Below are 27570 nucleotides of genomic sequence, written 5' to 3' on the forward strand. Positions count from 1 at the left end.
TATCTTTATTTTAAACAAAAACTTATCTCCAGAGGTGCCTTTCCATCTCAGCTTGTCTGTGAGTCTGTAATTCAAAACCAGAACCTAGGAGTGCAGGGTAAAAGATATCACTAGCAATTGTAATAAGGAGAAACTGTGTACCAAAATATGAAAAATGAGAAACATACATAGAAATATAAATTATAGAACCTAATATATATTAAATATATCAAATTGCAAAATATTTCTATTAATAGAAATATAAATAGAACATTTGGAAATGCTAATGTAGACATGGTCTTGCATCACCAGGTATGAGTTCTGTACCTGCTCTGCAGTTAAAAAATTGTCAAATTTCATGAGTGGCACATATAATAGACATAAAGTTTACAGCTTTATTTATATGCATGTTCAATGAGGTTAGGAAAAAAAATCATTACTTTGAGTACTTTTGAATAGAATTCCAATTGATGACTGCTTTTATTCAAATAATATTTTTGGGGAGGGAGATTTAATGTAGTTTTTGTCAGGTTGGGGTTTTTTTTGTTTTCAACACTTGCAGCAGTGGTGCTACCATTTTGTTTCACACACGAACTTCGATCCAACCTAGAAAGAAGCATTGCCTCCTTTGGTTTGCTAACGGCCACATTTGCTTAGGTTATTTCTACAATGTGTTGAAAATGAGCAACAGGTTAGAAGGTCATACACATTTTGGGGTTTTGTTGCTGTTGTATTTTAGTTTGGTTTGGTTTAGGTTGTTTTAATCAATAATTGTTCTTTGTAATGCCAATCCTAAGGACTGTTACAGTTTATGAGAGTTGTAGGGCTCTCATATCTTTTAGAAATTCTCATATCTTTTAGACAGTACATCTGGTAGTTTTGACCCCAGGTTACACGCTGCTGCTGCACAGGCTGGCTGTGACTGTCACTTATGGGCACTGACCTCAGACTTGCCCTCTAATTTTCCCTCAAGGTAGCTTTCTATACATCTGTGAAGTCTAAATTCAGACTAATCCTGAACCAGCACTAAATAATATTTAATAACTCTGCTGAGAGAAACAAAATATATACTGCTCAAGAGCAGTAATAAATTACAAGACATGCTAAAGAAAAGAAAGCAAAGTATCTGATACAGGACCCCCTTTCTTATGTCTGCATGCCTAATTCCTTGACGATAGCTAGCACTGAGGTTTTTGGGGAAAAAGAAAAAGTAATTGAGATAAAAGAAGCTGGAGAAATACAAATTAATTAATTTTTAAAAATGCAGGGAAGTAGTAATCATTCAATTTTCTTTTAAAATCTATTTCTCTGTTCCAAAACAGGTCTGTCTTCAGCACATTAAATACTGTTTAACTGTCTAATAGTAATAACACTTTTATTCAAAATTTTCCTTTTTCTTTGACCTCTTTGCGCATATTTCTATAGTGTCTCAGCAGTGACATTTAATTCTCAGGGTTATATGCTTCAGGATTCTGAAATGCAGGAAACTGGTGGGGTTTGGCAATGGTTTATTTTAATTGATTGAAGTAAGTTTGACTATGATCTAAGGCTGAAGTTTCATGAGATAGGTCTAAGCTTTTGAGTTTAAGTCTATATATAGGTGCTTAGGCAAATATATTTTCTCAAGAGAGACTGACAAGAATTTCATATTGACTTTTGTGTGGATTCTTGTTTGCTTAGCACTTTGGAAAAGGACGCCTTTTTGCCTTTAGCTGTCTGTTCAGATAAATTCCAGATATGAAATATGAGCCATTTTCTCTTCAGAGGAGACAAGATTGTGAAGATGGCTAAATAATGGCTGTGGGTAGTGTAATTGTGATTAGCAATATTCTGAAGTCCACACAGTAAGCAATATTCCATTCTCTTTAGAGGTCTGCAGGTCTCTTTTTTTATGTGTAATGCTTCTAATTCGGGTGTCTTTCCTGAAGCAACAATTATTAACTGGGGAGTCAAAATAAGACAGGTTTGAATTCTTTTGAAACATTGATGTGTTAGCTGAGTTAAAATACCGTATTGCAGTGTTGTAGGGTGTATTTTTTCTTCTGGAAGATTCAGGAACTTTGTTCTTAAAAACTTGCTTTCTGGCTCTGTCACGCTCTCCTTCTGAATGCATACCTTCATAATACTCCTCTAAAGTATACGATCTTGAACTTTAACACCTCTTAAAATCCAGATTCTTACCCACAAAGGGTTCTGTGTCAGTTTGTGTTCAACATTACCTGTTACCATGTATACATATGGATATTTTTGTATGCCTGTAATAGGCAGGCAATCATATATGGAATCTATGACCCCAGTCTGTATGCACTGTTCAAATACAGAGAGAAATGGAATCACTGTTCCACCCAGCACCCAATCGAAGTATAAGGAAAAGTGCTCAGATAGCACAGAGAAAAAGATGACCTTTATGGTGAAAGTGTAGTTTTAGTAACTGAGAAGTATAACCATTGGAGTGTTTTGGAAAGTGTCTTGAAGAACAAGTTAAAAAAAGAGGGTAATGAGGGAGATTTACTGACATTTGTGTCACCTAAATGTGATTGGGAATCTTCTTTGGTAGGAGAATGTTGATGGAAATTGAAAATCTGAACAACAAAGTTAACATCTAAAAAATGCAATTTGAGATGATGAAGAAAAGCTGCAAAGATGCTCTGAAAGGAAACTAGTCATCTCTTTTCTGAGCATGTATACAGCAAGATAACATAGCCTAAGCAACTATTTAGAAACTCACCCTAGATTTGGGCAGGTTTTGTTTGATAAAGCCAAAGAAACTTTCTTGTTTCTTTGTAAGCATAATAGAAAACAGATTGAAAGTAATAATGTTATGCATGGCTAAGAAAAGCTGTATCTTAGGTATGCATGGGTGGTGGAAGGAGAGAGAGGTACAGTAAGATTTAGCCACAGTTTGGCTCTAAAACTTAGGTGGGAACGTTTAACACAAGAGTAAGAGTCAGATTTATCACAACTGCTAGTAGCACAGGCACCACTTACCTCAGGAGCCTTTAGGCTTGGTTGCTAGCTTTTCATGTGTCAAGCTGCTGTGTTAAACACTCATAGACTGAGATTAATCACTTCACCTAGAAACTGAAAACACACCAGCAATGCCAGCAGAAGGAAGTCTGAAATAATTAAAACTTGGGTCAGTTGAACTCAATATAGTATAAATAGGATGTTTCTGAAGGGAGCTTGGAGACCAAAATAGCATTCTGCCTACTTTCAGCAGGGCCCAGGTAGTTTGCACAGTCCTGATGCTATTCTGAAAAGGTAAACTTCACAGGTGTGTAAATCCATTTACCTGCAGTGTGAACACATCTTGGCTGTCTGCTGTTCAGGGTACAAAACCAAAAGTAGCTCAAGAGATATCTTCCTAGAAAAGATCAGATATCTGCTGATGCTGCAGGCTGTATAAGGTACCGAATCACAATCTTAGGCTTTGATCATCTGTTATATATCATCATATTCTCACTGAAAAAAAATGCTTCTTGGTCTTACACTCTCTTCTGTCTTTAACTGTCTTTTACAGTGGTAACAGCTTTGATCTTGATCTTTCTCAGTTTTGTAATTTTTTGGATACATTCACCTCTCCTGGCTTGCTGGCTTGCTCCAAGCTTCTGTGGTCAACTTGTAGTTCATTCAAGAACTCCCTCATTACCCAGCCAGCAAACAGCCTAACTTCACAATCACATACCTGAAAACCCAGCCCTGGTCCTATCGAGCCAAACCCACCCCATTTAGCACTCAGCTTCCAGCAATCCCAGCTGCCTAAGAAGGCTGGAGCAGTCATGGAAGGAGGGAGCACACTTGCATCCCACTCCCTAGGACCCATTTACATTAGGACAATGTTAAGTTCAAGTCCCCCTGGGTTTGCTGGAAAGGTGAAAAGATTTCATTAAAGGAAAAATTTTTCAGCAAGAGAATTAAAAAGACAGGAAGGAAGAGCAAAAAAATTTATTGCATTTTTATAACTTATTACTTTCTTCAGGCTAAATCCCTGCTTCTCTCCTCAACCTTTCCCAGTGTGAGAATTGCTGTTTTATAGCAATTATTTACAATGAGAGTATATGTTGTGTGACATTAAATGTCATAATATAAAAAGCATTTTACCATCCCAGACCTTAAAGTAGGAGAAATAATTTGCACTGTAGGTGACAAAAGAAGACCTCATCATAATGATTTTATAAACACTACAAAATTTTAATAAGTGTATATTTTAATGTGTATATTTACATAATTTGCAATAGTACTTCTATTAATTTATTAATACAAGTATCTCACTCATTTCTTTTTTGTGTGTTAGTCCTACAGCACTGAAATATCAAAATATGTTCAGAAAATGAAACTGCATCTTTGTAGCATATATGAAAGTCAGCTGGTAAAATTTCAGTATGTAAAAGAAAAATAAAGGGAAGTATTCCTTCAGGTTAATGTGCTGCTACTTTAAGGTAAGACAAAAGAGTTAAAATTACTTTTGTAACTAGCACAAATCAGGATTCTTCTTCAAGATATAAATCAAATATATCAATTAGGTAATAAAACTCACCTGCATGAATGAAGTCAGTAGCATGTTTTGAGAACAGCTTTAATAGGATCAAGAGTTCATCTCTTATATTACAACCATACATCATGGTGCAATTTTAAATCATAGACAAAAGAATTATAAGAGTAATAAATATGGAAAACTGGACAAACAGGCATAACCAACTCCTACTTGAAATTGCTAAGTCCTGAAAATTCTTCTGTATCTATACTTTTCATAGGCTTTTCCTCAAAAAACAAATAATGATTTGTCTGATGTCATTTTTACTTATAAATATGAAGTCCCAAATTATCCTTACTTCATAATCAATGTAAGTCAATCATTTCTTAGCTCCTTAATTGTGCATGGTTCCCTCAGTCTTAAATGTCCTTCAATTCCTTAGACCTATGACCTACACATTGCATTGATCTCTTCTCTGACAATGTTCATTGTTCACATACTAAAGACTTGCTTTTCATAACTGGATATTCTTTTCCCTGGGCAGTGCACTTAACATCCATTTTTATGCCCTCTGTGTGTTGATGAACAGTTTTAGAAAGTGTGGTTTTCTACTTCGTGTTTTCTCTTTAAGCTTGTTTATACAAAGACATCTAGGATGTGTATATGATGCCTGCAGAAATATTTTTCAGCTCTCAGTCTGGTGGGAAATGGCGCTCTGACTTCAGATATGTTGATCAGACGAGAAAAGTGATGTGCTGAGGAATGCCTCTATGCATTGTTTCTCAGCTAAGTGTGTTTTAAATCAATAACTGACTTCAGGAGTTTGAGTGGCTGAAGCTTTCATCTCTCTAGGGCAGGAATTAGCTTTCACACTGGATTTACTATTAGCAGAGTAAAGAGTTATGGGACAACAATTAATCTTATCATTTATTTTGAAACTATTTAAGATATTCCCTGCACATCCAATGCCAAAATACCAGAAAAAAAATTACTATTTAGAAAAAGCATTCCAAAACACTTCCTCTATTACAACATTTAAAAAGTCAATTTAGAACAGTGACAAGCAGTTCTAATCACAAATGCAAGAGTACTTTTAGCCATTAAAAAGACAAATGTGTGGGAATGAGGATAGCTGAAAGTATTTTAATCACTAATTGGAAATCCTTTAAAATGGGTAAACTGTTGTTTCCCCATTAGAAAAGCTGAGGTTGAAAGAGACGTGGTTTATTAAGATCTGCCATTATTTGCTGTGGTCTTCTCTGTACCTGTTGCTTCTCCAGTTTGAGTTCTAACCTTATAGGTGAAACTGAAGATCTCAAGCCTCTTTCCTTTTTATATTTCTGTATGTGTGGTTGAGAATGGTTTCTTTGCAAAATAATCACTAAATGTGCACTACAATTATATTTTTAACCACACAGTTCAGAACTGTATTTCATAAAGTAAATGTTTGCCTTTTTAATAAAGAATCTGTTATTCAGGAAAGTACCAGAACTGGTTTAAAATGAATGACTGTGTTCCTGAAAAATGTGTTATAATTTACTCTATTTTAAGTATATAGCTATATTTCAGAGATTTCTGATTAATGGTTTTCCGTTTTAAAATATCATATGGTATCCAGTGATATTGCCTTAGTTCTGCTGTGTTTTAACTCTATACAGCTATGCAGTATACATTCTGTCTGTTTTCTTAATACACTTAATAGCATTAAGTTCATTAATTTTTAAATGCTCTGGGCTGCTAAACAGTTAAACTCTCTGTGCATATGTTTTTATTTATTTTAATGAAGCACATTTCTCTAATTTTAATTCTTGACTAACCATAGGATAAAAAAAAAACAAACTGAGAAGTCCCAGAGCAGTAGATTTAATAGTCTATAATTTTGTCACTTCTAGATTTTGACTGGATTATTTATTGTATTCTCACATTTCTGTATTTTCTAAAATAAAACTAACATGTTGAACATTCATTGTAGGGTTAGAATGTAAAATATGAAATGACTGGAAACTCACTAACACCACCCCCCCTCAAAAAAAAAAGGTAAAATCTTTGCTTTTAAGTAAAAGTGTGGCCGTCTTCAGTCAGTGGCTTTCAAGCCACTGCTTCTGCAGTAATACTAATTCCCAGGCTTTACCTTCTTTTTCAGATCTGAAGCTTTTTACAATAAGGCATTGTTCAAAGGGTGCAGAGGCAGCAGATGCTGTTGCTGCTCTTTGTAGTTAACCACTTAATAGCAAAAACTATTGCATTGTTTCTAGGAAGTGTCAAGGGGTTTATTTTCCCCTTTAGGCAGCTGAAAAAATCATGAGTATCATATAGGACCATTTTGCCCCTCAGAACAAGCTAAACATTGGAGGAAACAAATGCATTACAGTTTATTATTCTGAGATACTTCATTATTTTTATGCCTAAACCCTTAAAATTGCCCATACCATGTTTGAATTAATGCTTTCTGGGCTAAGATGTTCCATATCTACACAAAATGCTCTTACAAGTTATGAAGTATGTATGTGAAACTCTAGGTTTTGCTCACCAACTCATACATTGTGCTCACCAAGACTATTGATCTGAATTCAGGCTTCTTGCAAACAGGTAGGGATTCTTTAGGTACACTGCAAATAAAAGACAGACTAGGAACAACGTGAGCCCTCTCCAGAAGCTATCAGGAGAACTGGCTACCCTGGATTTGGAGAAGGCTGAGCTTCTGAATGACTTCTTTGCCTCGTTCTTCACTGGCAAATGCTCTGACCACACCATCCAAGTCTTGAAAGGGAGATGGAGGGACTGTGAGAATGAAGACCTTAAGCCCACTGTAGAAGAGGATCTGATCTGAGGCCATCTAAAGAACCTGAACATGCACAAGTCCACAGGACCTGATGAAATCCATCTGCGGGTCCTGAAGGAGCTGGCGAATGAAGTTGCTAAACCACTGTCCATCATATTTGAAAAATCATGGCAGTCAGGTGAAGTTCTCAAAGACTGGAAAAGGGGGAATGTAACCCCCATTTTCAAGAAGGGGAAAATGGATGACCCATGGAATTACAGACCAGTCAGTTTCACCTCTGTGCCTGGCAAAATCTTGAAGCAGAATCTCCTGGAAAGCATGCTAGGGCACATGAAAAACAACAAGGTGCTTGGTGACAGCCAGCATGGCTTCACTAAGGGGAAATCCTGCCTGACCTGTTTGGTGGCCTTGTATGATGGGGCTAAAGAAATGATGGACAGGGGTAGAGCAGTTGATGTCATCTACCTGGACTTGTGCAAAGTGTTTGACACTGTCCCACACGACATCCTTGTCTCTAAATTGGAGAGACATCAATTTGATGGATGGACCACTCGGTGGATAAAGAACTGGCTGGATGGCTGCACACAAACTTGTGGTCAGCGGCTCAATGTCTGGCTGGAGAGTGGTGTCCCTCAGGGATTGGTGTTGGGGCTGGTCTTGTTCAACTTCTTTGTCTGTGATACAGACAGTGGGATTGAGTGTGCCCACAGCAAGTTCGCTGATGACACCAAGCTGTGTGGTTCGGTTGATATGCTGGAGGGAAGGAATGCCATCTGAGAGACCTTGACATGCTTGTGAGGTGGGCAGATGCCTACCTCATGAAGTTTAACCATGCCAAGTGCAAGGTCCTACACCTGGGTGGGAGCAATCCCAGGCACAGCTATAGGTTGGGCAGAGAAGAGATTCAGAGCAGCCCTGTGGAGAAAGACTTGAGGGTGTTGGTCAATGAGAAACTGAGCATGAGCAGGCTTCAGTGTGTGCTTACAGCCCAGAAAGCCAACCGTATCCTGGGCTGCATCAAAAGAAGTGTGACCAGCAGGTCAAAGGAGGTGATCCTGCCCCTCTGCTCTGCTTTTGTGAGACCTCACTTGGAGTATTGTGTGCAGTTCTGGTGTCCTCAACATAAAAAGGACATGGAACTGTTGGAACAAGTCCAGAGGAGGGCCACGAGGATGAACAAGTGACTAGAGCATCTCCTGCATGAAGATAGGCTGAGAAAGTTGGGGCTATTCAGCCTGGAGAAGAGAAGGCTGAGTGAAGACCTCATAGCAGCCTTCCAGTATCTGAAGGGGGGCTATAGGGATTCTGGGGAGAGACTCTTCATTAGGGACTGTAGTGACAGGACAAGGGTAATGGGTTAAAACTTAAGTAGGGGAAGTTTAGATTGGATATAAGGAAGAAGTTCTTTACTGTGAGGGTTGTGAGGTACTGGATTGGGTTGCCCAGGGAGGTAATGAATGCTCCATCGCTGGCAGTGTTCAATGCCAGGTTTGAAAGAGCCTTGGATGACATGGTTTAGTGTGAGGTGTCCATGCCCAGTGGACATGGCAGTGGTGCTTGAACTAGATGATCTTAAGGTCCTTTCCAACCCTAACTATTCTATGATTCTAATTGGTAGCAATATATAATATATAGCATAATGCATAACCTGCATTGTTTTGTTTATTTTTTAAAGCTAAGAAAGGTGCTATTACGTTTGCTAAGGTAAATGGAAACAGGTGTTTCAGACATTGCGTAATAAAGTTAATCTTGAATTAGTAACTGAGAATAGAATGAGCCCCTGCTCTGATCAAATGAAAGAAAGAAGAAAGGATGCTACTCTGTACTGAAGTCATTTGCTGCACAAGTTACATGGCAGGAATGTAGCAAGCATGGAATTTCTTCAAGTTGGTAGCAGTCCAGTAGTTCTAGCCTATAAAATGTATTTGCTTAGATGGAGTAGTAATGCAGATACATTGTGACTTGTCCCATTGAAATATTTTTTTTCTTTGTAGAGAACTGCATAACTAATTTGGGTTTAAACAAGGACAGGCCTGAGAATATAGGTTTAGAGGGGAAAAAAGGGGCTGCAGCTGCACAGAAGACTGCTTTGACTGAAGTGGACAACAGTTCCTAGCACAGGTAGCTCACAGGGTGCATTCTTGTTTTCCCACCATGGGGGGTTTGCTGAGTTAGTGATTTTGCTTGGGGAAGGCTGACTTGAGGTTTTTCTGTTTCTTTCTTTGCTTTGTTTTTCAAAACTGAGTCTTGTATTTTCATCCTGAATCAAGGAAATTAACTGGGAGTAAAAACTGGAACTAAACCTTCTTTTCCCATAGGTACTCTTAATTTTTCTTCTCAACTATGAATACACCCCTGGCAAATTTCAACTGACTCTTTTCAAGTGAATTTATTAGATATAATAGAGAAATAGCTCTAGGAGAATGGATTAGAAGCCATGATTGCCTGCCCAGCTGAAAGCTTACTATTAAGATGTCAGGCTTATATTTTCTTACGGTCTTTCTTTCTATCCCATTAATCTTGATTTCATTCCTGTACAGCAAATGGCAGAGCACTGCAAAGAGAGATCAGATGATCTGTTGCCCATGGTACTGTATGAGTTTTGCTGATTGGTGGCAAATGTGGTTTCAAATTCCCTGGAGCTGATACAGAGTTGAGCCTAGATACTCATATAACAAGATGTAAGCTAAGCAATTATACAACAGCATGGATATCATAGATATTAGCTATATTTCCTATCTATCACCATTTTGCTTTCTGGCTGTTGGGCAGCCTAGACTGGGGCATTAAACTGCCTTGCTAATCCACATTAGCTACCCGTGGCTCTTTGCAACTAAATAGTCATCCTCTTCCCTCATCTTACCTCTTCTGCGACTCTTGGCCTGTGTCCATAACTTTGCTGTGTATCGGGATAGGTAATGGAAATACCTAGCTGCAAAACACAGGCTTTCACTTGAGTTAGTATATGCTATTTGACTGCTTCCAATATTTCAGATAATCCATTTATAGCTCAGTGCATACGTATGCACCCTCTTCAGATGTTTGCAGTATTAATTTACCTACCCTTTATTTAAAATTAATATGTATTGAATATAGTTAGCCAAGTGCAGGTAATCTAATGCAAGCGAGTCCTTGTGCCTGGATCTGCATTATCCATGCTGAGAGAGAACATCAAAATGATGGTGATGAAATGTATGGGAGAATCTTATTATTAGTCTGGTAATATGCACATTTCCTTGTAAAGCTGTCTGTGAGAATTAGGTTTAATTTTATATGTCAGCTACATGGAGACATAAAAAGCTGTATAGTTCAAATGTTCGAATCTGATTTCTGTCCTTCTGCCAAGTATTTTGCTTTGGCCAGATACAGGCTCAATTCTGTGAAGAATGGAATGGGTTTCTCCTTAGCTAAGGCTTCATAAAGAGTAGTTTGCCATACCTTCCTTCCTTTCCTCCCACCAACCACATGTTGATGAAGGTAATAACTATTTTATATTCTGAAGATAAGAATAATAATGGGTAGTTGATAAATAGAAAATTATGATAAACTGTGCCAATAAACAAAAAAAAGTAATATAACACAGAGATTTGAGTTCTGTGAGTTTACATATACATTTACTGACTTATCTTTATTTTGTAGTAGCTGTGATCTATTAGTTGTGCCTTAAGTGAGCCAGATGACTTTTCCTGGGCTTATGCTTTATAACCTCACTAATATCTGGTTAGTCTCTTTATAAAAATTGCAGTTACCAATGTTACATCATTACATCTAGAGCACTTCAAAATATTAATGCTACTGTTTACTACTCTGATCATCCTTCTCAAAATAGTAAGATGCATATTTTTAATAGAATTGATTTGTTAGTTTATGTCAAAAGCAAAAACAATATGTGTTACAGGGCAAGGGCAAAGTGAAGGGCAAAGATTAAATTCTGCAAACTCTAGCAGAATTTTCTTGCTTTAATTTTCCCTTAGCACTCAGTTTCACAATGCTGGAAATTACAAGGAAACAGCAGTCTGTACAGACATTTAAGGTTGCTATCCTGAAATTCAAAGGGAGGTTAACCAGGCAGCAAAACCAGTCCAGTTTCGTTTGCTAATACTTGATTCTATTTAGTGTCATTTTTACTTTCTATTTATGGTGAGAGATGACTTACTTCTTACATCTCCAAGCATGACATATCACATTTTTGATGTATATAATGAAGAGTCCTGTGAGTCATTAATTCTGCAAGTAGCAGAAAAAAGAATGTGCAACATATTCATTGAAAGATTTATGCGCGTTCACTTCTGCAGTCATCTTTCCACTTCATCTTGGACATGCATTCACACCCAGCAAACCAGAGCTGCACTAGCATTGCATCTCAGATTGCGTCATGTGGCAGTGCACACATCTAGTCTCAATAGTCCTTAATCAAATTGAGAAATTGGAAAATAAACCCCTCCAAAAAAAAGCCAGTGGAGCAGGGGAAGCATAAGTATTAATTCACCACTATTTCCAATGCATTCAGAATTTTGGCCCTTGACCTCATGGGAATCTTCAACCTTCAACCACCCTGATATCTATTGAAGGGATGGTACAGTCCGGCACAAGCAATCCAGGAGATGCCTCAATTGTGTGGCAGACAACTTCCTCTTGCAAGTAATAGAGGAACCAACAAGGAGAGGTACTATGCTTGACCTTGTGCTCACCGACAACAGGGAGTGGCTGGTGGTGAATGTGACGCTCTAGGGCACCCTTGACTGCAGTGATCATGAGATGGTGAAGTTCAAGATCCTCAGGACAGGGAGAAGAGTGTGCAGCAAGCTCACTGCCCTGGACCTCAAGGATGCAGTCTTTGGCTTCTTCAGGAACCTGCTCAGTATTTTTCCATGGAATACAGCCATAGACAGCCAGAATGCTGGCTGATATTCAAGGATCACCTGCTCTAAGCTCAGGAGCGTTGCACCCCAATAAGAAGGAGATGAGGCAAGGGTGCCAGGAGTACTCCATGGATAGATAAGGAGCTGCTGAGAAAACTCAGAAGGAAAAAGGGAGCTTATAGAAGGTGGAAGTGACAAGGACAGGTGGCCTGGAAAGAATATAAGGATGTTGTCTGTAAAGCTAGGGATCACATCAGGAAAGCTTAATGCTCAGTTAGAATTGAGTCTGGCAAGGGATGTGAACGATAACAGGAAGGGATTCTTTAGGTACACTGCAAATAAAAGACAGACTAGGAACAACGTGAGCCCTCTCCAGAAGCTATCAGGAGAACTGGCTACCCTGGATTTGGAGAAGGCTGAGCTTCTGAATGACTTCTTTGCCTCGTTCTTCACTGGCAAATGCTCTGACCACACCATCCAAGTCTTGAAAGGGAGATGGAGGGACTGTGAGAATGAAGACCTTAAGCCCACTGTAGAAGAGGATCTGATCTGAGGCCATCTAAAGAACCTGAACATGCACAAGTCCGCAGGACCTGATGAAATCCATCTGCGGGTCCTGAAGGAGCTGGCGAATGAAGTTGCTAAACCACTGTCCATCATATTTGAAAAATCATGGCAGTCAGGTGAAGTTCTCAAAGACAGGAAAAAGGGAAATATAACCCACATTTTCAAGAAGGGGAAAATGGATGACCCATGGAATTACAGACCAGTCAGTATCACTTCTGTGCCTGGCAGGATCATGGAGCAGAATCTCCTGGAAAGCATGCTAGGGCACATGAAAAACAATGAGGTGGCTGGAGACAGCCAACATGGCTTCAACAAGAGTTAATCCTGTTTAACCAATTTGGTGGCCTTGTATGATGGGGCTACAGAACTGGGAGCAAAGCAGTTGATGTCATTTGCCTGGACTTGTGCAAAGCATATGTCCCACACGACATCCTTGTCTCTGAGGTGGAGAGACATCAATTTGATGGATGAATCACTCAGTGGATAAAGAACCGGCTGGATGGCTGCACACAAACTGTTGTTGTCAGCGGCTCAGTGTCTGGCGGGAGACTGGTAATGACTGGTTTCCTTTAGGAGTAGGTGTTGGGACCGATGTTCAATGTTTTTGTTGCTGATATGGACAGTGGAATTGAGTGCGCCCTCAGCAAGTTTGCCAATGACACCAAGCTGTGTGTTTCGGTTGATACACTGGAGGGAAGGAATGCCATCCAGAGGGACCTTGACACGCTTGTGAGGTGGGCAGATGCCTACCTCACAAAGTTCAACCAAGCCAAGTGCAAGGTCCTACACCTGGGTCAGAGTAATCCCAAGCACAGCTACAGGTTGGGCAGAGAAGAGATTCAGAGCAGCCCTGCAGAGAAGGACTTGAGGGTGTTGGTCAATGAGAAACTGAGCATGAGCAGGCTTCAGTGTGCACTTACAGCCCAGAAAGCCAACTGTATCCTGGGCTGCATCAAAAGAAGTGTGACCAGCAGGTCGAAGGAGATGATCCTGCCCCTCTACTCTGCTCTTGTGAGACCCCAGTTGGAGTATATGGCACATTGCTATATGGTAGATCTTGGAAGCTGTAGATTTATTATGTCAATGATTTTGCTATGGAAATTGAGTAAGATTAAATGTCGGCTGATATTAAAAATTACATTGCTGAGAAACTTGGTGCCAGAAGCATGGAGGGAAAGGCAGGAAAAAGATCATTTTTTAGAGATCAGGTTTGATTTCAGCATGTGGATGTAAAGGTGATCATGGAAGGCTTTATGTAAGTGTTTGTATAGATGAAAGTGTAAAGCTGAACCAGACTTGTACTACAAAGCTGGAACTGGTCTGTTACAACCAAATTCCTACATTTCTAGAGCACAGGGTACAGCATTCAGAATATTCTATGGCAAATGTAAGATAAGTTTTAATTTGTGGGTGTTATCACAGAAGATCAAACATCAACGCATGTTACAGTTTTATATTTAGGTGTATGGATAATATAAAGAAATTAGGTTGCTGAAGTCTAAATATTTGCAGTACTGTAGTTCTGTCTGTATGCAAAGATTCTTCAGACCAAACTCTCCAGGAACTCTTATCACTATTTGTTATAAAGGGATGAAGAACATGACATGAAAGGTAACAGTAAACCGAATGCCTCTCAGGTTAGGAAATTATATTATTGTTCAAACCTGTTGCTTTTTCAGAGTTAAGTATTGTCTAACTGACTTCTTCAAAGGCTACTGGGCAACTGGTTTGGAATCATTGTTAGATAAGTCACTCTCTCTCTTTCATTTGCTGACATGTCCTTTATTTCACCTGCAAAATTTATTCAGGCTTATTCGGCATATGATTTATAGATTGTCCATGCCCACAAGGTATACTGAGTGTGCTCAGGAATTATCTGGCTTACAGTAATGTATACTACAAGGTATATATGAATGTACTTTGCCTGAGAAATTTCAGAAGAAACATAACGATTCTATTCTCAAATATTCTGAGTACCTTATTTTCCAGAACTTGAAATGTTTTGCCTGCTGATACACTGCTCATAAGAAAGTCATTCAAACACAAAGGGAAATAAATGAAAGAAAAATCTTGTTGACTCCAGAGGAGAGTAGGAAAGAACTTATTAAGAAATTGATATTTTCTGTATTCTTATATTCTTTCCTCTGTTGAATTACCAGTGCTATGCTAAAATAATAAAAAGAAGTCCATTTGGATTGTGTTAAGCAATGTGTAGTTATTCAATTAATATTTAATAAGTCACTTGATAGAAAACAGAAGGGTATCAGTTGATTAACTGGCCTGGTATCAATTTTTATCCATACCCTATGCAGATAAGTGAGAATAAATTCATCTAATAAAGGATATACAAACCTTTCCGTTAACCACTGTCATATAGGAGATGAAAGTGATTTGGGGTTAAGACTGTAGTGAATACAGTATGTATTTCAAATTGACTTTTAAATATTTAGAAGACTTCTATTTGCAGTTCTGAAGACTTATAATTATGGAAATGTATGAAGAAAACGAAAAAGTATCTGGAATATCATCCTTTAATCTGCTAAGTAGAGGATAAAAAGTATTTAACCTTTATAAGTTTTCCTGAAACATTTTGTTAAGTACAGCCTACTTAGATTTAGGTACATCTACAAGTGTATATCTGGCTTAGCTCTGTGTACGTTTGACAGACCTGAGAACATTCTAGGATTAACTATAGGAGAAAAAAAAAGTGAAGTTCCTTTCTAGAGTTAAAAATATGGGTGTTATTAGAAAGCCCACAGCATTTTTTGGTTTTAAACTCAGTACATAAACATTGCAGCTGAATCAAATGTTTTTGCAGTGTAATTAATGGCTATGAAGTGGCTTGCTTCTGCAGGCAAATCCTACAGGCTTACCTCCTTGTTCTACATGCCAGTTGGGGACACTCAGATGAACTAAAAGGTAATCCTGACAGAGCAAAATAGAGTTTCAGAGCTCATCTTTGTTGACAGCTTGCTAGTTGTCCTTTTTCATCCTCTTCAAAAAACTGTCCAGCAACTCTCTCCTACTGTGCAAGAACTCGTTTGGCTTTCTGTGCCCTCACTGGCTACTGTGGCATGGAACATCAAGTGCCATATACCATAGGGGTTTAGACAATTAAGGGAATTTTCACAGAAAAAAATGGCAAAAGGGAAAATCAACCATTTGTTGTCTCACAAGGAGAAAGAAAGGCAAGCATCGCTGCTTAGCCTTATTTGCTACTGCCCATGGGGAGAAGACAGGAGAGAGAGAAGGAGAGGCTTTGTTACTTCCTTTGCCAAATAAGATGAGCAGAGACGAAAGCATGACTGTCTTTCTAGAGTCTCTGTATCTCCCTGAAGCCCACATAGCAAGTAGTATCCACCTACAGCTGTGGCTCCCATAATGTTTGAATAGTGGCTTAGTGTGAGATCTGTTTCCCAAACTACAGTGACACAGGGATCAGTTTGGGGATCAGCAAGGTCAAATGTGGCTAGTAGTTTTTTCTCCTTTCCAAAAATCCACAATGTAGGATTGAACATGAAGAAAAATGTCAGTGTACAAACTGAGTTCATAACTGTTCAGTAGTTCAGAGGCTGAAAAGTCCATTCCCAGAAGTAGGCAGAACCATGAAACGGGAAGCGGGGGGATATCTGCAGGGTGCTTTCTGTGTGGAGGAAGACAATTTTTTAAATCGTTGTTGGTTGAATTACGCTTTGTTATATCCTTTTTTTTCTGCTAATGGAGCGAGAACAGGGTGATTCCATTTCCTTTCAGAATTACAAGGAAGGGAAGGATTTAAGTTTTAGATAACTGTTTCTGGCAGAAGCCTACACTCTGCATGGGTGAAAACTGTGGTTTTGTAGGAGATGAGCTCCTTTAATTAGTTTTTTTTACAGTGAGAAATCTGCCACCTTGATTCTTCAAAAGTCATTCCTCTGATTGTGAGCGATGATTCTATACACCTGAGTGAAATATGTTTTTTTAATTTTTCTGAGAAATAAAGGAAATTGGGATTATAGTGCCTGGTAGCACTTTGAACTCTCTGGTTTTTTTTTACACTGTATTCCACTACTGAATATATATGTGTGATTACCCTGGAATTAATGATCTAGAGGATTGGGGGTTTATTACTTAATATATTTTAGTGACCTTCTTTTTAATTTCCTAGCTATGTTTTCCTTTCTTCTGTTCTTATTTCTCATCTAATTTCCTATTCCCCTTATTGACTTTTCCTGAGAAGAAATTTTAACCCTATCTATATTTGCTTCCTTTCCTGCTCCTTTCCCAGTATTTCATTCTTCAACCTATTTTTTATTCTTCATTTTCATCTCTGCATTTTTATACAGCTAATCTTCCAGTCTTCCTATTTTTTCCTTCTCTCATTCTTCACTTTCTCCTCATATTCTTTCTACATCAATTTTCAGTCTGTTTCCAATTTTTGCTCTATTTTCCTCATCTTTTTCAGCTCCTTTCCTTAAGACCTGGTTTTGTTTGTCACCTTCTGCTTTATTTAATGTTTACTTTCCCCCAACTGTCTCTTGCATTCTTATTTCTCTGTCATTCCATATCTCTAGCTAATTTAAATGAGTACTGACCTGCATTAACCTTTAAGCCTCCTGAAAAGCTGACTGATCATTCTGCAAGGACCCCAGCAATGGGTAGAAACTGAAAATATCTCTACATTCAGTCACAAAGGTTATATGCGTCATTGTGCATCCAAGTATACATTTCATCTATATGTTTCCTCTCATCGGAAAATTATTCAGTAGCATAAACTCGTTGAGTTTATTTTCTCAGTTCGATATATGAATAAATATGTATATTAGAGTGCTTTCAGATTTATCTAGCTACAACTATTGAATGAAGAACTAAACATATAGTAGCAGTTAAATTGAAATGAAAATAGGCAATTGTTCTTCCTATTATCCTGAATAATCTCCTGTGCAGACTTACTTGGACCCACTACTTTACTAGTTCATAATACCAAAAGTTTATTTTTATTTGTTTTTTAAAAATTCTGATTCTGCAGTGCTTGTTTTCTGACACCCCTGCTGAACTCAGTGGAAATTTCCGCATTAGTTCTGATGAATTGTGCTTCTTATAGTTACCAGTATAATCCCAATTGATTCCTGAGGAGTGTGAGGTGATTTAAAAATAATTAGAGTTGTGAGGAAAGAATGTATCTGACTGCTCTGAAATATCATGCTTTTGTTTATTTGGAGTAAAAAAAAAACAATTTTAGTCCTAGAGTTGAGAAATTCTTACAGTTTCTATAACTGGCATAAGAGCTATACAAATGCCTCTTACAAAGGTCAAATCTCCAACAAAACTGCTTATTTTTTCTTCTTTGCATAATTTTCAACACTGTGTATATGAACATTCCAACATAGCGTAATTGAAAGCACTTAAAAAAAAAGTTTTATCTTTCTTGGTGATTTTACCATGTTTGATTTTGTTTGATTTTTTTTGTCTACTTTCTTTTAGTATTTTCCTATGCAGAAGAATAAATGGTAATTAAAATGTGCAGGATGAAAAGATGGAGCAGTCAGTGCTTGTACCACCAGGACCAGACAGCTTCCAATACTTCACTAGAGAGTCTCTTGCAGCTATTGAACAACGCATTGCTGCAGAAAAAGCTAAGAATCCTAAACAAGATCGTAAAGATGATGATGAAAATGGGCCGAAGCCAAACAGTGATTTGGAGGCAGGAAAAACACTTCCATTTATATATGGCGACATACCTCCAGGAATGGTGTCTGAGCCCTTGGAAGACATGGACCCATATTACATCAATAAAAAAGTGAGTGTGATATCGATCTTGTTCATATGCCAGTGTTTAGAGTGCTTTATCATGTTCATTTCATTTTCGTGGAGTAGGTCATATAACTTGTTACTTCAGTCTGTTAATTTGCAGTCATGTAGGAAAATGCCATTCTAATAATGTGGAAATAGTTGAGCATTGCTAACGGACTAGATATATAACAAGAGCAGAAAATGTTTGATGCCAGCAATGCATACACATTCTGCTTTCCAGAAGACATCCTTTTTATTTACATAAAAATTTATTTCTTTGATATAATTGATTTTTTATCAACACTTTGTACATGAACATTCCAACATAGCATAAATGAAAGCACTTAAAAATAAATATTTTATTATTTTTATTTTTGTTTTTATTTATCAAAGCACATTTTCTCCCCAAAAATCTGGTTTGACAGCAAATTCCTAAGAAATCTATGGAATCAATAAAGAAACAGACAGATAAGCAGAAAATGTCATAGAGTATAAAACTGATTTAAAAATTTCTGGTGGAACTGGCCTTGAAAAGCCCTTGAATCCCTTCAGGACGATTCTGTCACACAGCCTGTATACAGCAGAAAAAGCTCATGGTTTATAGTGATAACTAGCTTGGGTGATACTTTAATTATTAGATACTGTGGTTATGAAAACCTTATCAATATCAAGACAGGAGTTATTTTGATTATTGCGAAGTGCTGTGTTTTAAATGTCTTACTTTGCTAAATTTTATGTGATTTATGAATCTTCTTTTGACAAGAGAGAAAATACTATGTAAAACAACAATATTTTTATCTTTATTATTTGATGCCTCTGAGAGAACCTTTATCTGCCATTCATGGGGTATGAAGATTTATCTTTAAATCCTAGTTCTACTTTTACAAAGATAAAAGATGCGTTTCTGTAAAAGCAGGCCTTGTATATTTCTGTACTGATTGTGTCTGTTTGTGATAGAAGATCACCTATAATTATATCCCTACCTGCCCTCAGCTCATTCTGGATCTTTATAGTCAAACCAGTCTGTCTTGTGTGTCTTACAGTGAAACCAGTTATATGATAAGTATGATTACAGGTAAGTTTCTAGAGCCCTTAGAAATGGAAGGCTTTTTCAGCCTCTTCACAGATGGAGCTGAAAACCACATCAGCCAGGTATGATGATAGAAAGAAACAATGAAACCTGCTGAACATATTCAGCCAAGCTCCTGAACTATTTGGAAGGAAGAATCTTTTCATTTGCACACTAAATAACTTTTATGGGCATGTCACGTACCCGCTGGTATTCTCTTCTTTGTGCTGAAGTCCACAAATCTTGCTATGCATGTACTTTAATGTTCTACAGGCCAGAAATAGAAACAGCTCTGTCAGTCAAACGCAAGAAAAAGTTTCTCACACACTACAATTCTCTCCAGTTTTTCTTTCCTCAGTATAAGGAAAATAGACTTTCCTAACAGAAATTCAATATATATTTCAATTTTACAGTCAGAGTGACTTTAAGATATCTAATTCCTAGATTTTATCTAGCTGTATGTGAACACTGGAAAGGCTTTTATTTTATTTTACTTGTCTTGTGAGAGTACTGGTAGTAGCCAATGCTTTTGCAAGTCTCAGAAGGAGAAATAGTTTGAGAAAAGCCTGAAGAAAAAGTGAACATCTCTGGAAGATGTGAAGGACTCCTAATGCTCAATGCATTTACTTCTGTACCATTTAGCTTTCTCTTTATATCTCTCTGAGTTCTACCTTGTAAAGCCAACAAGGCAATCAGCACACCCTCTCACAAGGTAGTGTTCTGACAACTGCTGCATGATGGTTAGAGATTTTATATTTTTGCCTGGGGAAGCATTTGTCTGAGATGATACAGATCGAGCAGAAATGCTAGAATGAAGGAAAATACTTATTTTCAAGAAAGGGTTAGGATAACTGTATGGAGTAGCAGATGCTACTGTTAATTCAGAACTCTAGATGTCTGCATAAACTAATTTATGAACAGCATTGTATCAGTTTGGCTTCCATGCTTTCAAATAGGAAATAGAAACAGTTACTTGCAGCACTGATCACATTATACTAATGAACATGGTCACATGATTTATTCAGGAAACCTGTGCAAGAGTTTTAGGAATATCTTCTCTATTCCGGATTTGGGTCATAAGTAAAGTCATCCATCGTTTACTTCATATGCACGTATTGCAGATCACTGAGGGTTTTTGTTGGCTTGTTTTTTCTTTTTCCTATTTTTATAGCAATATTGAACAAATTCACTGTATTTTTACATTCATTGAATGTTGAAACATCATCTAGAGTGTTTTACATTTCATCTTTGGGCCTCTTTCTCTATGCAATAGCATTATGCATGTGCATGCCATGATCTAATACAGTTTAATACAGAAGACAGGAATAAATCAATGTGTTGAGCTAGTGAGAGCTAGCCCAGAGCTGAAAAGTTAAAAATGGGAAAACCTCTTAAGAGAAACAGAAACATATGTGCTAGTTTTATGGTTTTGTAACTGTGCTTCTATTCAAAGCCTACAACTAAAGAGGACATATTCAAGCCCAATATTAATCTGAAGATGAAAAGAAAAGAAAAATATTGATAACTGCTGTTTGACAATGGAGCAACCCATTGTAGCAAATTTACACATGTGATAGTGTTATTGATTTACTCTGTATCACAGATAGCCTTAATGCCAGCAACGGTACCCTTGGAACATAATTAATTTATTATAATATAATACAATACAGCACAATACCTCACCTTATATTCTTATGATTTTTTTATAATGAAATGCTGTCTGTGGTTGTCAATAATGCAGGTCTTTAGAATTGTGAAACTTAGCATCCTAAATGGTTGCAATGCTCTTTTAAAATCCAAAATTGAGTAAAAAATGAACTTGGACCTTAACAAATTTTCACATACCACTTCTGTGTAAGTGCAAATCAGTGTGCTCCCAATATAAAAGTGACTGCCTGTTTGTGTTCAAGCTGCTGTTACAAAGGATCAAGGAAGTTTACATCACTATCTATAGAGCAATGATCAGCTGGACCCCTTTAGATCCTGACCTGCAGGCGTGCATAAATACCTGGTCCAGTTGGTTTCATACTTTGAGGGCTGGCTTTTTTCTGTTGAACCTAGGCTGCTTCATTAAAGAGGAGAGAAAGAACAGGAGGAACTAAATAGGTCTTACTTCACATTTTTCCTGCTACAATATAAATATAGAATTGTTGATTGCCATTCCATGCTCTGTCTCTTGCCAGAATGATGTTGAATGATGTCTGTCAAAAAAGGTACATCCTTTTGTCTGTATCTCTAATCTGGTCAAACCACTAGCTCTGGGATTCCTAGATTTTTGGGTTGCAGAAACTAAAGGATTCTTTAAAACTGCTTAACTTTACTACATCAGAACAGGTGAATGCACTAGCGATTTTAGATATTTGTATCATTGTAAGTGAAAGAATTTTTAAGTGAAAAGTTTTAGCCAATCAGGAAATTAAGGTCTTGCTAGAAAAACAGGTTGGTTTCAAAGACAACTACAAAACCCAGAAATGCTAACTTCCAATATGCCCTGAGTCTCTTGTTCTATTTGCCCCTGGGGCTTTTCCCAGGAAACAATGTGTCACCTCTTACCTTTCAGAAGGTCCTTTTAGTTGATGTTTATTTAACTGTAGGAAGTTACAAATATCCCCCCCCTTACAAATATCTAGCTTATTCACATCCCTGTTGAAGCACTAAAACATTCAATGAAGTATCCTAAACTGGAAGCTGGTTCTTTGAGTAGAATGGTCTTTTAAATACTGTGGAGAGAAGTTGCTCCACCTGGCCATGCAGCATGGACGAAAAGTATTGTGACCACAAATACTGAAGAAGACAGCAGGAAAGAGTTTTACTTCATGCCTCTACTTGAATCAGTGCTGGGAAGAAATAGGATGCAGACAATAGAGAAATCTGCAAGCAACAATCCTACCATTAAATGAGATTTCTCTTAATGAAGCATCAACAAAAAAGTGATCTTGCTGCTTAATGCAACAGTAAAATACCTGCCCAATCTCACCACACTATAAAACAGCAAAATGAGGGAGCTGCTTGTGGCAGCTGTTAGATAGACTCCATGCAAAACAGAGACAGTAGAGATGCGAACAGATGTACAAAGGAGATGCTTCACAGAATTACCATCCTGAAAAAGAAAAGGACGCTTGCGTCTTGATACACTCATCACCTTCTAGAAATTCCATCAAAAACTGGCAAGCCAAGTATATTCATTTTGAGCCTTAATAAGTATACAATTTTCACACCTGTCTGCTCAGAAAGAGCTCCTGCATTATATATAATATTAAGTAAACTGACTGGATAAATCCAGCAGTGGTAAAGTTTTTTAAACTTATTAATTTAATCAGCCATTGTAATTTCAAATCAGGAACTGCATTTAAAGCCACTGGGACAGCAAAGTTATTAAAAGCAGGGTTTATTTACAGATCTGTTCTTAACAGCACATTTACTTGATAAAATACATGTAAATTGTATGTGCTATTAATAAGCTCATTAGAACAGTTAAGCCAAGCAGATTCTTAATACAGTGATCCATACCCTTCTTAGAGAACACCTCTCCTCTGTTCACAGAAATTTAGAGGGACCTGCCTCCTATTCTCAGAGTCAGGCTGTAAGTGGGGTATTCAAAAAGGTTAAAGGAATGACCAATGTTCTAAGCTGCTCTAGCTAATCAGAATAATAAGAACTTTAACAACATACTCCACTTAGTCACAACAAAACAAACAAAAATAAGACCAAGCTCTTTTGCTATCCTGGCATATCCAGTTGACGAACATTCAACAGCACTGTCAGAGAATGTCATGATTTCACCATAGCAAGGCTTCAATTACACTAATAAAGATCAGATGGAAACTATTCTAGTCATCTTCAGGCCCTCCTCTGATTGAGATTGATCTAAGGATAGTGCAGGCTTGAAAAACCTATAGCTCTTTCTTTATCTAAGAGCGTATCTCATGAACAAATAATTTCTGGTCATTCTGTATTAAGTCCAGGACTTTTTTCCCTTCACCACACACTGTGTTACATTAGAATAGGCAAAAAGGGAAGCAAGCTCTGTAGTCTAAATGGCTTTCATAGTCTCAGAAGGAAGGGAGGTAATGGGGAGATCAGGCAGAGAGAAGCAACCCCTACAACCAACAGATCGTATGATGACAGTCATAAGACTAACTAATGATGAAAGTTAACATTTTGTTTCTATAAACACCTAGGAGGAACTGAACAATGCTCATGCTGTGAACTGACATAACAGACAAGTTCGTTTATCATGGCAGAAAGTCAGAAGCAGGATTTTTCTCTAGTCTTCCTGCCACTACCATTTGTATTGCTCAGGTTCTGGTTTGTGCTGGGGATACTTACAATATTTTACTCACAGAAACTACTGTCCCTTAGAAAGGATTTGCAAAGAATCATTTTGCTACATCATGGATTCAAGGCTCTAAAAATGTGTTACCTAAAGGAAAACAGAAGTGAAGGATGACTTGCAAAGGATGACTTCCTTTGGCTTTGCTCAAGTTTGATGTGCTTTAGAGAACAAAACAACAATATGTGGCATCATTCTGCAACAGCACCAGCAAGCAGGAATCTCTGCCAGGGACTCAAGAGCATCCTACATGTGTTCAGTCAGATGTTTTATGTGCATTAATACCTAACAGAAGCTCTTGGTATCTTCTGAGTGGAGATCCAGAGGACACCCAAATACTCCCGAATTCCCACACTCCATCAGGGACTGTCCATTAAGAACAGATCATCTGTCATCTTTGTGCTTTAAAGCAGGAAATAAGTCTGATAGTACAAATTAAAGCCAGGCTTTCAAGCACGGCAAATATTTGGGTCTGGAAATTTATTTTAGCACCAGAAGACCTACTACTACTTCTAAAGGCATGCCAATACAAAACCCATGGAAAAGGTACAGAACTGGGAAGGAGTAGTCAGCCTCAAGTTTACTGGGACTGTTATGGGGACTCACAACATCCACCTGCGATGCTGTTGGTCTGTAAGTCTAAGCTAATTGTACGATAAACACAAAGTCCACATTTTCTGCCTTATTTTAGGTATACAAAACCTCTGTAGGCTCATAAACCTCAAGAAGCTAAACAGTCCATGAAAGACACTGCAACTAGGCTGGAAGAGTTACTAAACCCCATTTGGTCAGAAAAATGGTCTCTGCCTTGGAACCAGTCAAACAGCTTTGATGTTCCAAAAGGCATTCCATCAAAAAGGTGTATGGCACAGAGTAATTACCTACGTTCTCAAAAGCAGTAAGACAGATGACCAGCTGCATACAAATAAGGGCTGCTTCTCTTCCATGATGTGATGGGATCAGAACTTCAATTTACCTTCTCCAAGTTGCCTGTTACCTCTGAAGCTTCATTCAGGAAAACTTTGTCTTTCCTCAAGGGAAGAACAATTAGAGTAACAAGCAGCTGCTGACTCAATTGCCACATTACAGCTGCTCCCATTTTCACAAGACTATATTGTTTCAAGTACTCCTTTGCCTAGCAGAGCCTTTACTGACATCATGCAGGTATAGTGTAATTTATTTCAGATGCAAGAGATCAAGAGAGAGCAAAAACAAAACTCCCAGTGAAGAGCACCGCATGATTGCATTTCCCCTCTGTGGCAAAATGTAGCAACTTCAAGAACAAAATGATATCAGAAACTATCCTTAACACAATGGATTAGGAGGGTGAAAAAAAAAGAGAGGCAGTGAGAGGAGAGGGAGACACAAAAAAGCTAGCAATTCTACAGCTGTACTTGTTATACAAACAGATACAAAGAGCAAGATGCAACCTGCAAAGGACAAAAAGGGCAACAGGGAACAAAAGGTGCAAAGGACCACAGGAAACAGGAGGTGCAAAGGAAAGACTGCAAAGTAAATTTCTCTCAGACATCTCTTCAAAGAGCATGGCAAATTCAGGAACAGATTCTAGAAATTGTGCAATGTAACAAGAAAGAGCCAACTGTTGTCCAGGGATATTTATGATGCTTTATACAGAGAGGCTATTATCCCCTGGAATGAACTACCAAAGAATCATTTTGCTACTTTACAGGTCCAAGGCTCTAAAAATCTGTGTTACACTTAGGAGAGTACAAGTGAAGTATGCAGAAGTGATCAAAGGAGAACAGGCTGGTTTTATAGCCTGCAGGGGAAACAACTGATCATATATTATTCCTATGGCAAACAGCTGAGAAAGTAATTGAGAGCCTAGCAGAAACCAATGTTGTTACTTCAACATTATTGATTTTAGACAGACATCTTAATCTAACACATGACAAAACTTTCATCATTGCAGTAAGATATAGCTTTCAAGGAAAAAATTACATTTATAAAGACAGTTTATAGTTCAGTTAGACATTTGTATAAAGTAATGCCCAGGCTATAAAGAAATGGAAAGAAAGGGACTTCTGAAACACAAAATAATTAGAAAGTTCAATTAAAGAGTGAAAACATGATTTGAGAATAGTAAAGCAGAAGGATATTCAGATCTTCAAAGCACGTAAAGGAAGCAGCAAATAACTGTAAGAATAAGGCTTCCTTAGGATTTTATCAAAAGGATGACTGGCACTTAAAAATTCACCATTGACCTCTTACAGGTTTTGCCTTGCCTAGCTTGGCCTGGCCTAGCCTAGCCCAGCACAGCCTAGCCCAGTACAGCCTGGGTTAGCATAGCCTAGCCTGTCCTAGCCTGGGTTAGACTAGGCTAGACTAGCCTAGCCTGGATTAGCCTGGGTTAGCATAGCCTAGCCTAGCATAGCCTGGGTTAGCTTACCGTGGCCATGTACCTAGCTTGGGTCACCCTGGTTTAGTGTAGCTTGTGTTAGCCTAGCCTGGCCTGGCCTAGCTAGCCTAGCCTTGTTTAGTCTGGGTGAGCCCAGCCTAGCCCATCCTATCCTGGGTTAGCCTAGCCTAGCCTTGTTTAGCCTGGGTTACCCTGGGTTAGCCTGGCCTAGCCTAGCATAGCCTGAGTTACCTTACCGTGGCCATGTACCTAGCCTAACCAAACCTGGGTTACCTAGCCTGAGTTAGCCTAGCCTGGATTAGCCTAGCCTGGATTACCCTGGGTAACCTAGCCTGGGGAAGCCAAGCATAGCCTCCAGCCAGGATGAGATTAACTGGGGTGAGATTAAACTGAGATCAGCCAAGTGAGATTCCCATGGGTGAGATTATCCCGGGTGAGATTAGCCAGGTGAGATTAGCCTACCCTTAGCTTAATTTAGTTTACCACGAGTTAGCCTTTTTTAACCTGGATTATCCTCAATTAGCCTGGGTTAGCCTAGCCTATCATAGCCTAGCCTAGCCTGGGTTAACCTGGATTAGCCTATTCTCAGTTAGCCTGGGTTAGCCTAGCCTGGATTAGACTAGGTTAGCCTAGCCTGGATTAGCCTATCCTCAGCCTGGGTTAGCCTAGCTTGGATTAGACTGGGTTAGCCTAGCCTATCATAGGCTAGCCTAGCCTGGGTTAACCTGGATTAGCCTATCCTCAGTTAGCCTGGGTTAGCCTAGCCTGGATTAGACTGGTTAGCCTAGCCCATCATAGCCTAGCCTAGCCTGGGTTAAACTGGAGTAGCCTAGCCTGGCCTGGGTTAGCCTGACCTAACCTATCCTAGCCTTGTTTAGCATGGGTTAGCCTCACCTAGCCTAGCCTGTGACTAATCTGTGTTAGCCTGGCCTAGCCTAGCCTTGGTTAACCTGGAGTAGTTTAGCATAGCCTTGCCTAGCTTGGATTAGCCTGGCCTAGCATAGCCTAGCCTTAGTTAGCCTGCGTTATCCTAGCATAGGATACCCAGGGTTATCCTAGCCTGGGTTAGCCCAGCTTAGCCTAACCTTGTTTAGCCTGAGTTAGCCTAGTCTAGCCCAGCCTAGCCTAAACTTGCCTAGCCTTGGTTAACCTGGGTTAGCCTGGGTTACCCTAGCCTAGCCTTGCCTTTGTTAACCTGGATTAGCCTAGCCTAGCCTAGCTTTGTTTAGCCTGGGTTAGCCTAAATTAGCCTGGGTTATCCTAGGCTAGCCTAGCCTGGTTTAGCCTAACCTAATCTAGACTGGATTAGCCCAGTCTAGCCCAGCCTAGCCTGGGTTACACTAGCCTAGCCT

At 38.6% G+C, this 27570-nt stretch overlaps 1 protein-coding gene across 1 annotated transcript in view; it reads left to right on the top strand.

Moving 5' to 3' along the window:
• Nucleotides 1-27570, top strand: part of LOC101879838 (sodium channel protein type 1 subunit alpha) — a 94448-nt gene that overhangs the window by 13361 nt on the left and 53517 nt on the right. Inside the window, exon 2 of the mRNA XM_005152634.4 lies at nucleotides 18128-18443. Within this exon, the coding sequence (XP_005152691.2) occupies nucleotides 18180-18443 (264 nt within the window). The 5' untranslated portion in view covers nucleotides 18128-18179. The remainder of the gene's footprint in view (nucleotides 1-18127; nucleotides 18444-27570) is intronic.

This window comes from Melopsittacus undulatus, chromosome 8, assembly GCF_012275295.1.
Source record: "Melopsittacus undulatus isolate bMelUnd1 chromosome 8, bMelUnd1.mat.Z, whole genome shotgun sequence".
NCBI classification, from domain to species: Eukaryota; Metazoa; Chordata; class Aves; order Psittaciformes; family Psittaculidae; genus Melopsittacus; species Melopsittacus undulatus.